The sequence below is a fragment of the Mytilus trossulus genome, chromosome 11 (assembly GCF_036588685.1).
Source record: "Mytilus trossulus isolate FHL-02 chromosome 11, PNRI_Mtr1.1.1.hap1, whole genome shotgun sequence".
NCBI classification, from domain to species: Eukaryota; Metazoa; Mollusca; class Bivalvia; order Mytilida; family Mytilidae; genus Mytilus; species Mytilus trossulus.
The window spans coordinates 68,138,435-68,151,388 of record NC_086383.1 but is presented as its reverse complement, the minus strand read 5'-3'; the positions used below and the strand labels follow the sequence as shown (position 1 = coordinate 68,151,388).

The window sequence follows — 12,954 nt, the reverse complement described above, 5'->3', positions numbered from 1 at the left end:
CAAAAGTTAAAATTTTCCTATTAGAATCGAAATAATTCTATCATGCCATGCTCTATGCTCATTTTAACATGGGTAGGCATTATATTTGTAAACATTTAATACCTCGCTAACGCTCGGTATTAAGATATTAACAAATATAATGCCTACCCATGTTAAAATGAGCATAGAGCATGGCATGAAAGAATTATTTCTTAAACATACTGTGTCCTAAATCTAAACTTCCCTTATTGTGAAAATTGTGCTCTGCATGTGGCACCTGTTAGGTTTCTCATGCAAAAACAGACCCATTGATAATTCTAATTTAGTAGGTCACATTTGTAAAACATGTAAAAATATACATTAAACAGCAAAATTATTATTGATGCAAGATGTACTGAATAAAATCTTCGTGAGCTATTTAGACTGATCAAGTTTCTTGTACTTATTAGAACCTTCCACAATCTATACAACTGAAGGAAGACATTGATTGATTTCATTGAGCTATATCTCTTCTGAAACCAAACAAAAAGAGTTAGAAATATTTGTGATATGATGTATAATGTAGTGTTTTGTACTTCTTAAATATGTTTTTGAAATAATCTGTTTTCACAGAAAAAAACAATTTTTGAAAAATAAACTTTTGGCACATTGTTCAGTCCACTTACTGCCCCATGAAATTTAAAAATTCTTGTTTTAACACTTGCCCTTTTGTACCACAATTTCACTGGCATCTTCTTGCATTGTTACTCATATTTTAATATAATTTTCAAAATGGTTATTGATCATAGGACTGCAGATTATGGTTAGGTTTTAACTTAATTGAATGTAAAGAATGTATCAATTAAGCCTACAATAATGCACTTCTTTCTCCCTCAACAACACCTAGATCCTTATTGAAAATATTTCACTACACTGTTCACACTCATGTAATATTCATAGAATAATTTATCGAAGAATTCAAATAGAGAAAAATATTCAACGGGTGACCGAACAACACATTAATTCACGAATACGCATAGCGCATGAGTTTCTTATCAGTGTTGTTCGGTCACGAGTTGAATATTTTTTTGATATTTGAATTCTTTTATTAGTTTTTCTTTTTATGACATTGACAAACGGCTTTTATTAAAAGAATTAATTAGAAACATGTAAGGAAATATGTCTTTTTTCTACGCATTCTCAATTCATTTTGATCCGCTGTTATCGACATCTTGACAACACCTATTGTTGTATGACGTCAGAGAGTGAAATAACCACGCTTATTTCACATTTGAAATTATCAGTTTTTATTTAACTGGGAAATCAATGTAATTCATTGCAACCAATGTAATAATCAAATTTAAATGTCTATATTTGGCATTCAGTGATTCATGTGTTTGTGTATGTTTTATAGGAAATGATTTTAGACAAAGTGGATGGCATTGACGTACCTAGATATCTAATTTATGATATCATCTATTTTATGGTAAGTTTAGATATCTGATTTATGATATCATCTGTTTTATGGTATCTTAAGATATCTGATTTATGATATCATCTATTTTATGGTAAGTTTAGATATCTGATTTACGATATCATCTATTTTATGGTAAGTTTAGATATCCGATTTAAGATATTATCTATTTTATGGTAAGTTAAGATATCTGATTTATGATATCATCTATTTTATGGTAAGTTTAGATATCTGATTTATGATATCATCTATTTTATGGTAAGTTTAGATATCTGATTTATGATATCATCTATTTCATGGTAAGTTTAGATATCTGATTTATGATATCATCTATTTTATGGTAAGTTTAGATATCTGATTTATGATATCATCTATTTTATGGTAAGTTTAGATATCTGATTTATGATATCATCTATTTTATGGTAAGTTTAGATATCTGATTTATGATATCATCTATTTTATGGTAAGTTTAGATATCTGATTTACGATATCATCGTTTTTATGGTAAGTTTAGATATCTGATTTATGATATCATCTATTTTATGGTAAGTTTAGATATCTGATTTATGATATCATCTTTTTTATGGTAAGTTTAGATATCTGATTTACAATATCATCTATTTCATGGTAAGTTTAGATATCTGATTTACAATATCATCTATTTCATGGTAAGTTTAGATATCTGATTTAGTTATCATCTATTTTATGGTAGGTTTAGATATCTGATTGACGATATAATCTATTTTATGGTAAGTTTTATGTGTATGGAATTACTTTTATTGATGTTTCCTCAAGGAGAAATACTCATTAATGATACCAGGTTTACAATTTTGTAGGCAAGAAAGTTTGAAACTAGACAAAAATAATCATGATTGATAACATTTAAAATAACCTCCAGCTCGTATATTGATCTTTTTGAGGTCACAAAAGGTCTTATAAAATACTGATTAAAAGAAAAAAAATAATTAAGAATTGACAATAATGGTCAAAAGAACAAAGAATAGAGAACAATGGGAAAAACAGAATAATTGACAAAAAAAAAAACCCAAAGAATGGGAAAAAAAAATAAAAACAATTGGAGGATTTTCACCTCATCTTGGATATTGATAAATTTATGATATGATGTTTTTTTTAGCAATCCTCTCTATGATGGCTCCCATTGCTGTTGTCTCCTTTATTTTTAGGGTCAGGAAGTTGGCAAGACTGATTTCCGAACGCGATTAGTTTGTATAGAGAAAGAACTTATTGGACCCAGACATGCAAAGATGAAGACTGGAGAAATAGATAAAGCAAAAGAACCATTTAGTGTTCGATTAAAACCTTTCTGGGATGTTTCTGTTTGTCGGAAGGTAAGAAACACTGGCTATGAGTAGATGTGAGACAAAGTTAATTTCAAAGCTGGTTTTAATAGTAAAAAATGAGACATCCATAAATTTTAAATACATGGTTATCAACAGTTTGTAATACAAACAATGTAATGCAAACAATGTAAAAAAAACAATGTAGTACAAACAAGTTGATCATTATGTATTTTTATAGTGTTATTGTATTGGTTTTTGTAATCTCATTGCTGTAGACACTATGCAATCAAGAAAAATAATTAGCTGTGATGATTGATAAAAGAAAACAAATATTTTCACTGATACCAGATCTTCTTATATCTACTGATATGAAGACTGGTTTTGTTTTATATCCTGGCTCTAAAACAGGATGATATACTGGTTAACTTCACTTTGTTTAGGTTAAGAGATTTTCAAAGGAAACAATAGATGACCAATACATCAAAGATCTTGATTTATGTTCTTTTGATTTCAAGTTTTTCTGTATCTAATCATGGCAAATGAGTTGGTATTTTAATAAGTCAAAAAAACTATGGAAAAGAACAAAGCAATGACATTAGTAATACCTTATATTGTTAACCATGAAGTGGATGGTTTAGTATTTCTATAATCAATACCTTACATTGTAGGTTTTAGATGGAAGTTTTGCCAGTCAGGTTAGCCATGAAGTGGATGGTTAAGTATTTCAATAATCAATACCTTACATTGTAGGTTTTAGATGGAAGTTTTGCCAGTCAGGTTAGCCATGAAGTGGATGGTTAAGTATTTCAATAATCAATACCTTACATTGTAGGTTTTAGATGGAAGTTTTGCCAGTCAGGTTAGCCATGAAGTGGATGGTTTAGTATTTCAGCCCGTCCCAGATGTAAGTATTAGTTGGAAAATTAAATGAAATCAGCACACTTAAAACATAAGGGTTATTGTAGTAAATGTTTGCAATGAAACATTACTTTTGGATGTTAGTGAATATTAATTTTCATATGTAACATCAAGAAAAATTATAAATGATGGGAAAGAAAGGTTATCACTTAGGCAACAGACCAAACCAATAACTGGCATCAGAATTTTTTAAGAAAACAATACTTATTATTGTTATTCATCCAAAATTAATGGACTTCACAAAGGTTCCCTTAAAATTTAATGTTATAATAGAAAAATATCTGACTCTCCATTTGAAATGTGATTGTTTTATGACTTCAAAAGTAGAATTGGGTGAACCAGCACAGTTTTCCAAATAGTCATAAGGTGTATGGTACTGTTATCACTTGTTAACACGAAAACTTTTTTCTCAAAGTAAAATGCCTGTATCAAATGATAGATTCACATCATATCTCAATTTTGTTGGTTAATTTGAAAAACTTTGTGATAGGAGTAGAATGTACAAACCAAAACAATAATAATAATAACTACTTTTACAAAGAGTTGTCTCATTGGCACTCATACCACATCTTCTTATATCTATTGGATGGAGCGTTGTCTCATTAGCACTCATATCACATCTTCTTATATCTATACTTATAGTATAACTAATTGCCGTATTTGAATATCAAAAATAAGACTACGCGTGACCGAACGACGCACTGATTAAACGAGTGCGCAGCACGAGTTTAATCCATAACGGCGTTTGGTCACAAGTTGTCTTATTTTTGATATTCAAATACGGCGATTAGTTATACTTTTTATTAGGGCCCCGCCAAAGGCGGGTCGCCCTATAGTGATCAGCCTGTCCATCCGTCTGTCCGTCTGTCTGTCCATCCGTAACACTTTCGTGTCCGCTCCATATCTAGAGAACCATTATGATTTCATACTTAATACTTAACATGATTATTAACCAACACCAGAGGGTGTGTCATGTTGTATGTACAACTTCCTAGGTCAAAGGTCAAGGTCAAAAACTTTGGTTTCAGTTGACAACCCTGTGTCCTGTGGTGTAGATCGTGTCCGCTCCATATCAGATAACCATTATGATTTCAAAGTTTATACTTGACATCCATTTTAACAACCACCAGAGGGCGTGTCATGATGTATGTCACCAGAGGGCGTGTCATGATGTATGTACAACTTCCTAGGTCAAAGGTCAAGGTCAAAAACTTTGGTTTGAGTTGACAACCCCGTGTCCTGTGGTGAAGATTGTGTCCGCTCCATATCTAGATAACCGTTATGATTTCAAAGTTTATACTTGACATCCATTTTAACCACCACCAGAGGGCGTGTCATGATGTATGTACAACTTCCTAGGTCAAAGGTCAACGTCAAAAAAACTTTGGTTTCAGTTGACAACCCTGTGTCCTGTGGTGAAGATTGTGTCTGCTCTATATCTTGAGAACCGTTATGATTTCAAATATTATACTTGACATCCATTTTAACCAACACCAGAGGGTGTGTCATGATGTATGTACCACTTCCTAGGTCAAAGGTCTGTCTGTCTGTTGGTCTGTCCATCGCTAACAAATTTGATCCACACTATATTTTGAGAGGACAGCTGTTGTTATTTCATACTTTATACCTGACAAACATTTTCAACTTAACATATATATTAACCAACACCAGAGAATATGTCATAATGTATGCATCCTAGGTCTAAGGTCAGTCTGTCGGTCTGTCCATTCGTTCGTTGTTCTTAACAAATTGTGTCAGCTCTACCTCTCGAGAACCGTTAATATTTCATACTTTATAATTGGTGGGTCATAATATATTGAAGGCATAATTCTAAAAATATGTGACAAATATCAATTGGGCAGCACCTTTAAACATATTGTTCAAACATCAATCCATATATCCAGAAGTCACCTTAGAGAAGTCAACAATAAGTTCACATCATGCAGTCATATCACTATTATACTATGAAAGTAAGATGAGAATATTTATCTGTTTTAACTTAAAATCTAAGATCAAAATCACACATGAGACTATGTAATAACTTCAAATAATGCTTCATATCAGATTATCCATGCAACTTATTTACCCCAGGTTATTGACAGCGGGGCCCACAGAGATGGCTCCCATCTCAATGATATCTAGTTAAATTGGCTAATGGCTTTTATTTTATGAAATTAATGTAGAAAATGTAAGGAACTATATGTTTTTCCTACGCATTCACAATTTGTTTTGATCCGACGTTATCGACATCTTGACAACGCCTATTGTTGTATGGCGTCAGAGAGTGAAATAACCACTTTTATTTCAAATGTGAGATTATCGGTTTTTATCTAACTGGGAAATCAATGTAATTTATTGCAACCAATGTAATAAACATGAATTTCCTCACTTGGTCCTAATGAGACAGATTGTATTTTCCCCTTATATAACTCATGTGTTATTATATTTTTACCATGTAGTCTTACTGTCCAGGGAGGTGTATGGAAGTGCTTATAAAACCTTCTTATTATATATTTTTACCATGTAGCCTTACTGTCCAGGGAGGTGTATGGAAGTGCTTATAATTTCTTCTTATTATATATTTTTACCATGTAGCCTTACTGTCCAGGGAGGTGTATGGAAGTGCTTATAATTTCTTCTTATTATATATTTTTACCATGTAGCCTTACTGTCCAGGGAGGTGTATGGAAGTGCTTATAATTTCTTCTTATTATATATTTTTACCATGTAGCCTTACTGTCCAGGGAGGTGTATGGAAGTGCTTATTATATTTTTACTATGTAGCCTTACTGTCCAAGGAGGTGTATGGAAGTGCTTTTTATATTTTTACCATGTAGCCTTACTGTCCAGGGAGGTGTATGGAAGTGCTTATAATTTCTTCTTATTATATATTTTTACCATGTAGCCTTACTGTCCAGGGAGGTGTATGGAAGTGCTTATTATATTTTTACCATGTAGCCTTACTGTCCAGGGAGGTGTATGGAAGTGCTTATAATTTCTTCTTATTATATATTTTTACCATGTAGCCTAACTGTCCAGGGAGGTGTATGGAAGTGCTTATAATTTCTTCTTATTATATATTTTTACCATGTAGCCTTACTGTCCAGGGAGGTGTATGGAATGAATCATTTCTTCCGATTATATATTTTTACCACATAGCCTTACTTTCCAGGGAGATGTATGGAAGTGCTAATAATTTCTTCTTATTATACTTTTACCAACTAGCCTTACTGCCCAGGGAGGTGTATGGAAGTGCTGAAATGGAAACCTCCAGAACTTAATTCTATAGATTTTAAACTAAAAATAGCAAAGGAAAATAAACCAGGGTAAGTCTTATCTCGTCAGATCTCGAATAAAAATAAACAAACACATATTTTTGACAATCCAGGTAAGTTAATTTTGAAATCTGGTATAAACTTTAACCCAGTTTTTTTCTCTAAAATTTGTTCTTTCAACTATAGACAACAGCTGATACATACTAGTTCAGATTGTCTCCCTTTTATAATCCTTGAATTTATTAGATTATTTTTTTTCATAATATATATCTATCATAACTTTTCCAACAGTTTCTGCTAAGAATAAAATACACATCTTGATGGCTGACTGTTCAAAGTAGTTTTGTGTATGCAGTGAATGCTAGCCTGTCTGCTATGAGATTATGAGTTCAAACCCCTTTATTTGCCAGGATACAGTTTTCCTACATTAGGTCATGGTCCTTTTAACACTTAGACGTATAATGATGTGTATTTCAACAACAAAAGCACCTAGATGATTTAATTTCAATCTTTGTTCAAATTTGTCTAGATATGTTTTCATTTACAATATGATATGATTAGAGAAGCATGCTACATGTCAAATTGAAATAATCCAGACTATAAATACTTCTGCTGATGTGAAAATATAAACACTTATTTGACTTTAAGCAACCACTGACAAAGAGTAAAATTGAGAAAGGAAATGGTGAATATGTCAAAGCGACAACCACCCGACCATAGAGCAAACAACAGCCGAAGGCAACCAATGGGTCTTCAATGTAGCGAGAATTCCCGCACCCGTAGGTGTCCTTCAGCTGGCCCCTAAAATATGCATCATAGTACAGTGAAAATGGATGTCATATTAAACTCTGAATTATACACAAGAAACTAAAATTTAAAATCATACAAGACTAACAAAGGCCAGAGGCTCCTGACTTGGGACAGGCGCAAAATTGCGGCGGGGTTAAACATGTTTATGAGATCTCAACCCTCCCCCTATACCTCTAACCAATGTAGAAAAGTAAAAGAATAACAATACGCACATTAAAATTCAGTTCAAGAGAAGTCCGAGTCCGATGTCAAAAGATGTAACAAAAGAAAATAAATAAAATGACAATAATACATAAATAACAACAGACTACTAGCAGTTAACTGACATGCCAGCTCCAGTGTATACATTTAAAATGTTCAATTAAACTGATAGGGAAATACAGTTATAAGATTAAATTGCTTATCAGCTAAAATACTGAATGTTTTTCAAAATAACAAATCAAATACTGTTGATTCATTATTATTTGTTGAATTCCAATTTTCATGGATTTTGTGGGAGCAGGTGAACCAAGAAATTAAATGTTCAGTGAATACTGAATTTTTTAAAGGCTTGGGTCCTGATTTCAGTAAAACCATGAAATGAAATATCCACAAACATGTAAGTTTTCCTTAATCCACGAAAAATGATACCCACGAAAATAAATGAATTTACAGTATCCAAGAAGTTGTTGACCCAGTAACTTATGACCTTTAAAAGGCATTGTGCAAAATTGTATTAACCCACATAACAAAGAATTTGAACGTTTAGAATACTACTGATATTTTGGTGACAAAGTTGTTTAATTATTTCATCTATTAGTGGATTCATTATTATTCGTTGGATTTCGTGGTTTCAGGTATAAAAACCATGAAATTAAATGTTTAACGAATTACAAATTTTCAATAGGCTTGTATGCAGACTTCTGCAAAACCACGAAATTAGATATCCACGAATATGCAAGTTTTCCTTAATCCATTAAAATTGGTACCCACGAAAATGAATGAATCCTCAGTATTATAATGATCACTAAACCGTCAACTCTGAGGTTCAAACCCTACTCTTGACATATATCATCCATTTTCTTGCCATAGATGATGGTTCTCTTTGGGTATACAAGTTCACTCCACTAAAAAAAACTGATTGTCATGTTTATAGAATAAAATTGGTGGCTGAAATTCTTATTAAACACCAATAATTTTAACACATTACTTGACTGGAAAAAGGTTTTTATTGCAGAATGTTACCAGAGACAAAAGGATATCTTTATGTGTTAGGACAAGACAATCCTTTAGCTGAAATGAAGGTGAGTCTACTGAATAAAGGGAGAGGGGAAAGGGATATTATAAAAATATTTAGTTAAAATTTACACTTGTTTGCAAATTTGTCTACCATGACTTAAAATCACACAGATTCCAGTAAAATTTGATGTTATTATTAAAAAGTGTTGCTTGATGTTCAAAGATTGTTTGAGGCAGATTTTTTGGAGAAAAAATTCAACCAAATATAAAAAAGTAAACAATTCCTGATTATGTCCAGAAATGTGTTTAATCCCATGCCAACAGGGGAGATAATCTAATCCAGGATATTAATAGTATTGCTATTGAGAATATGCTCCTTTAATGCCACTGAAAAGATACATGTAGTACAATGAAATTTTATGCTACTTTTTTGGAAAATTTTATTTCATATGGTTTGTACTGAAAAGAAATTATTTGATATGTATTGTTTACATAATTAGAAATAAAGAATTTAGTCCAAATTGATTTGATTTTTCTTTAGAAAGGAGGGGGGTCCTATACAAAAACAGTAACAATTGAAGATCTGCCATTAAGACCTTATTATCCAAATAATAAAAAAACATAAACATAAGACATATGAAATGTCAAGATCCTGACTTCTTTATAGGCACATCAATGGGGCAGGATTAATTACTTTAGAGGTCTCAAACCTCCACCTTTCTCTGCCCCCTCCATAGTCAACAGGGGTATTAAGTGTTACCCTTGACCATCTTTCTGTCATTTCATTTGTCTATCTGTCCATCCCATTTTCCTTTCCACTCTTACTTGAGTTTTCCTCATCCAAATTATAAAATATAAAACTCATACAAAATGCTAAGAACCAAAACTTGCAGACAGAGTTTGTATATTGGCAGTGAGTCACTAAATTTTCTAGAGTAATGCCACTTTATAATTTAGAAAAACACTAAATTGTTCATTTCAACACTCAATGTTTTCCTCATCCAAATTATATAAAACTCTCATACAAGTACCAAAACTCACAGACATATGTGGATCCAGGGGCGGAGCCTTGCCCCCCTCCCCCTAACCCATTTAGTGGGAAAAATTTGGTTGGTGAAAAGTTCTGGATCCGCCACTTACAGACAAGTTTATATTGACAAATGAGTCACTTACTGTTCTAGAGTAGTGCCTCTTTTTAACTTGAAAAATTGCAAAGCTTTAGTGAGGCCATTCACATCCTCAGGCACATTCTTCTTTTATTAAATCTCAGTCAGTGTAGCGGTATTTGATTTTTTAATCCGACAACCCTGCATACCATCTGGTATCCACTTAATGGAACTCAAGCAGCACAAAACATAAGGTGTTGGTTCAGCAGCTCTTTATCTATAAATCTCAATCAGTAAATTATAACAACACATCTTTTTCAGTACACAAAAGATCTGAAAGAAATGGATGGAAAAATTATAGAATGTTCATTTGATGGACAGCATTGGAAATTCATGAGACAAAGAACAGACAAATCATTTCCTAACAGCATTAAAACTGCTCAAGGTAAGAGATCTATAGTATATAGTGAGTAGAGTTTAAGCTAGAGAGATGATATGGAAATTCATGAGACAAAGAACTGACAAATCATTTCCTAATAGCATTAAAACTGCTCAAGGTAAGAGACCTATAGTGTATAGTGAGGAGAGTGTGGGCTAGAGAGATGATATGGAAATTCATGAGACAAAGAACAGACAAATCATTTCCTAACAGCATTAAAACTGCTCAAGGTAAGAGATCTATAGTATATAGTGAGGAGAGTTTAAGCTAGAGAGATGATATGGAAATTCATGAGACAAAGAACTGACAAATCATTTCCTAATAGCATTAAAACTGCTCAAGGTAAGAGACCTATAGTGGATAGTGAGGATAGTGTGAGCTAAGAGAGATGATATGGAAATTCATGAGACAAAGAACTGACAAATCATTTCCTAATAGCATTAAAACTGCTCAAGGTAAGAGACCTATAGTGTATAGTGAGGATAGTGTGAGCTAAGAGAGATGATATGGAAATTCATCAGACAGAGAACTGACAAATCATTTCCTAATAGCATTAAAACTGCTCAAGGTAAGAGATCTATAGTGTATAGTGAGGAGAGTGTGAGCTAGAGAGATGATATGGAAATTCATGAGACAAAGAACTGACAAATCATTTCCTAATAGCATTAAAACTGCTCAAGGTAAGAGATCTATAGTGTATAGTGAGGAGAGTGTGAGCTAAGAGAGATGATATGGAAATTCATGAGACAGAGAACAGACAAATCATTTCCTAATAGCATTAAAACTGCTCAAGGTAAGAGATCTATAGTGTATAGTGAGGAGAGTGTGAGCTAAGAGAGATGATATGGAAATTCATGAGACAGAGAACTGACAAATCATTTCCTAATAGCATTAAAACTGCTCAAGGTAAGAGATCTATAGTGTATAGTGAGGAGAGTGTGAGCTAAGAGAGATGATATGGAAATTCATCAGACAGAGAACTGACAAATCATTTCCTAACAGCATTAAAACTGCTCAAGGTAAGAGACTATTAATAAACCTGATTTTATATCAGGAGAGTTTAAGCTATAGAGCTGATATCGATGGACATGACATTGTTAAAAAGACAAATTGTTTATTTACTGTATTTAACTGTTGAATGTTGTATGTAGCGTTCATAACTTGGATTATATGTGTGTATAGTATGAGCTTGAAAGCCAATAATAATGGAAGAATAAAGTATGAAGAATGAATTAAAAAAAAATGAATTCCTTATTGTTTTCAAGATATGACTTAGCATAGACATTTGCAGCATCTCATATAAAATAGATATAAGAAAATGTGCTATGATTGCCAATGAGACAATTCTCCATCCAAGTTACAATCTAAAAATCTGTAATTGATCAAAGTACTGTCTTCAACTCAGAGCGTAGTTGGCTCACACCAAACAGCAAGCTATAAACTAAAGGGCCCCCAAAATAACTAGTGTAAAACCAATCAAACAGGAAAACCAATGGTCTAATCTACTGGTAATCCCCGTATATAAACAAAAATGAGAAACACTTATGAACCACATAAACAGACAAAAACCACTGAACATCAGATTCCTGACTTAGGGCAGGTGCAAACAATTGCAGCAGGATTAAAAATTTCAATGGTACCAAACTAAAATAGTATAACATTACAAAATAGAAAAACACACTACAAAATATCAATTGGAATGGCTTAAATCAATCAAAAAACATAGTAACACACATTAACACAAAATAAACGAATAAATTTGATCTGTGATACAATGTTAATACATAGTTAATTAAAATAAGGGATGAATAATTAAAGTAAATGTATATTTAAAGATATGAATAAGCATAGACAGTTACATCATATCATATAAAAGTAAATTTTTTTCTGTTTTGTTTTAGGTGTCTGGGGTAGTATACAATCACCAGTGACAAAAGACATTTTATTTCAAGTTGTTGAAGTGGAGAGATTTGTGCCTCCTCAAAAACAACCAAGTGACCTAATGCCACCCCCTGCTAAATTACCACGTAGATGATAGTTGTCCTGTGATTTTTACCGTTGTCTATAATGTTACTCAAGTGATGATATACAATGTCAATCTGGCAAAATGCCAGCCGGCTGGACAGGATGTCGTCAAAATGCATAAATAAATGTTTACAATATAGATATTTATCAATTAGTAAAGCCCATAGAGTTTTGGAATAACTAGTACTGTGAATACATGTATTTTCGTGGGTTCATATTTTCGTTGATTAAGGAAAACTTTCATTGTCTTGGTTTGCCAAAATCTGCATATATTCTAGAAAAAAATTGTAATACTAATGGACCTTGTAATTCATAGGACCATGTTTCCCAGGTAACCAAGAAATCCATGAAAATTGGTATCCAACAAATAAAGTGAATCTACAGTATATATTCAGGATTCAATTATCAGAGTTGAAATAGATGGTGTTAA

At 32.4% G+C, this 12,954-nt stretch overlaps 1 protein-coding gene across 4 annotated transcripts in view; it reads left to right on the top strand.

Annotated features, from left to right (window-relative positions):
- The window catches only part of LOC134691464 (mRNA-capping enzyme-like), a 43,651-nt gene extending 30,988 nt beyond the window's left edge, over window positions 1–12,663 (top strand). For 2 of the 4 annotated variants that reach the window (XM_063552005.1, XM_063552008.1), the window contains 7 exons: window positions 1,373–1,444; window positions 2,617–2,781; window positions 3,566–3,637; window positions 6,877–6,977; window positions 8,953–9,019; window positions 10,382–10,505; window positions 12,401–12,663. In XM_063552005.1, coding sequence (XP_063408075.1) covers window positions 1,373–1,444; window positions 2,617–2,781; window positions 3,566–3,637; window positions 6,877–6,977; window positions 8,953–9,019; window positions 10,382–10,505; window positions 12,401–12,534 — 735 coding nt within the window. In that variant the 3' untranslated portion in view covers window positions 12,535–12,663. Of the gene's footprint in view, window positions 1–1,372; window positions 1,445–2,616; window positions 2,782–3,565; window positions 3,638–6,488; window positions 6,506–6,609; window positions 6,627–6,876; window positions 6,978–8,952; window positions 9,020–10,381; window positions 10,506–12,400 lie in introns of all 4 variants that reach the window. The other 2 variants (XM_063552006.1, XM_063552007.1) reach the window with 2 other exon arrangements.
- The last annotated feature ends 291 nt before the right edge of the window (window positions 12,664–12,954 follow it).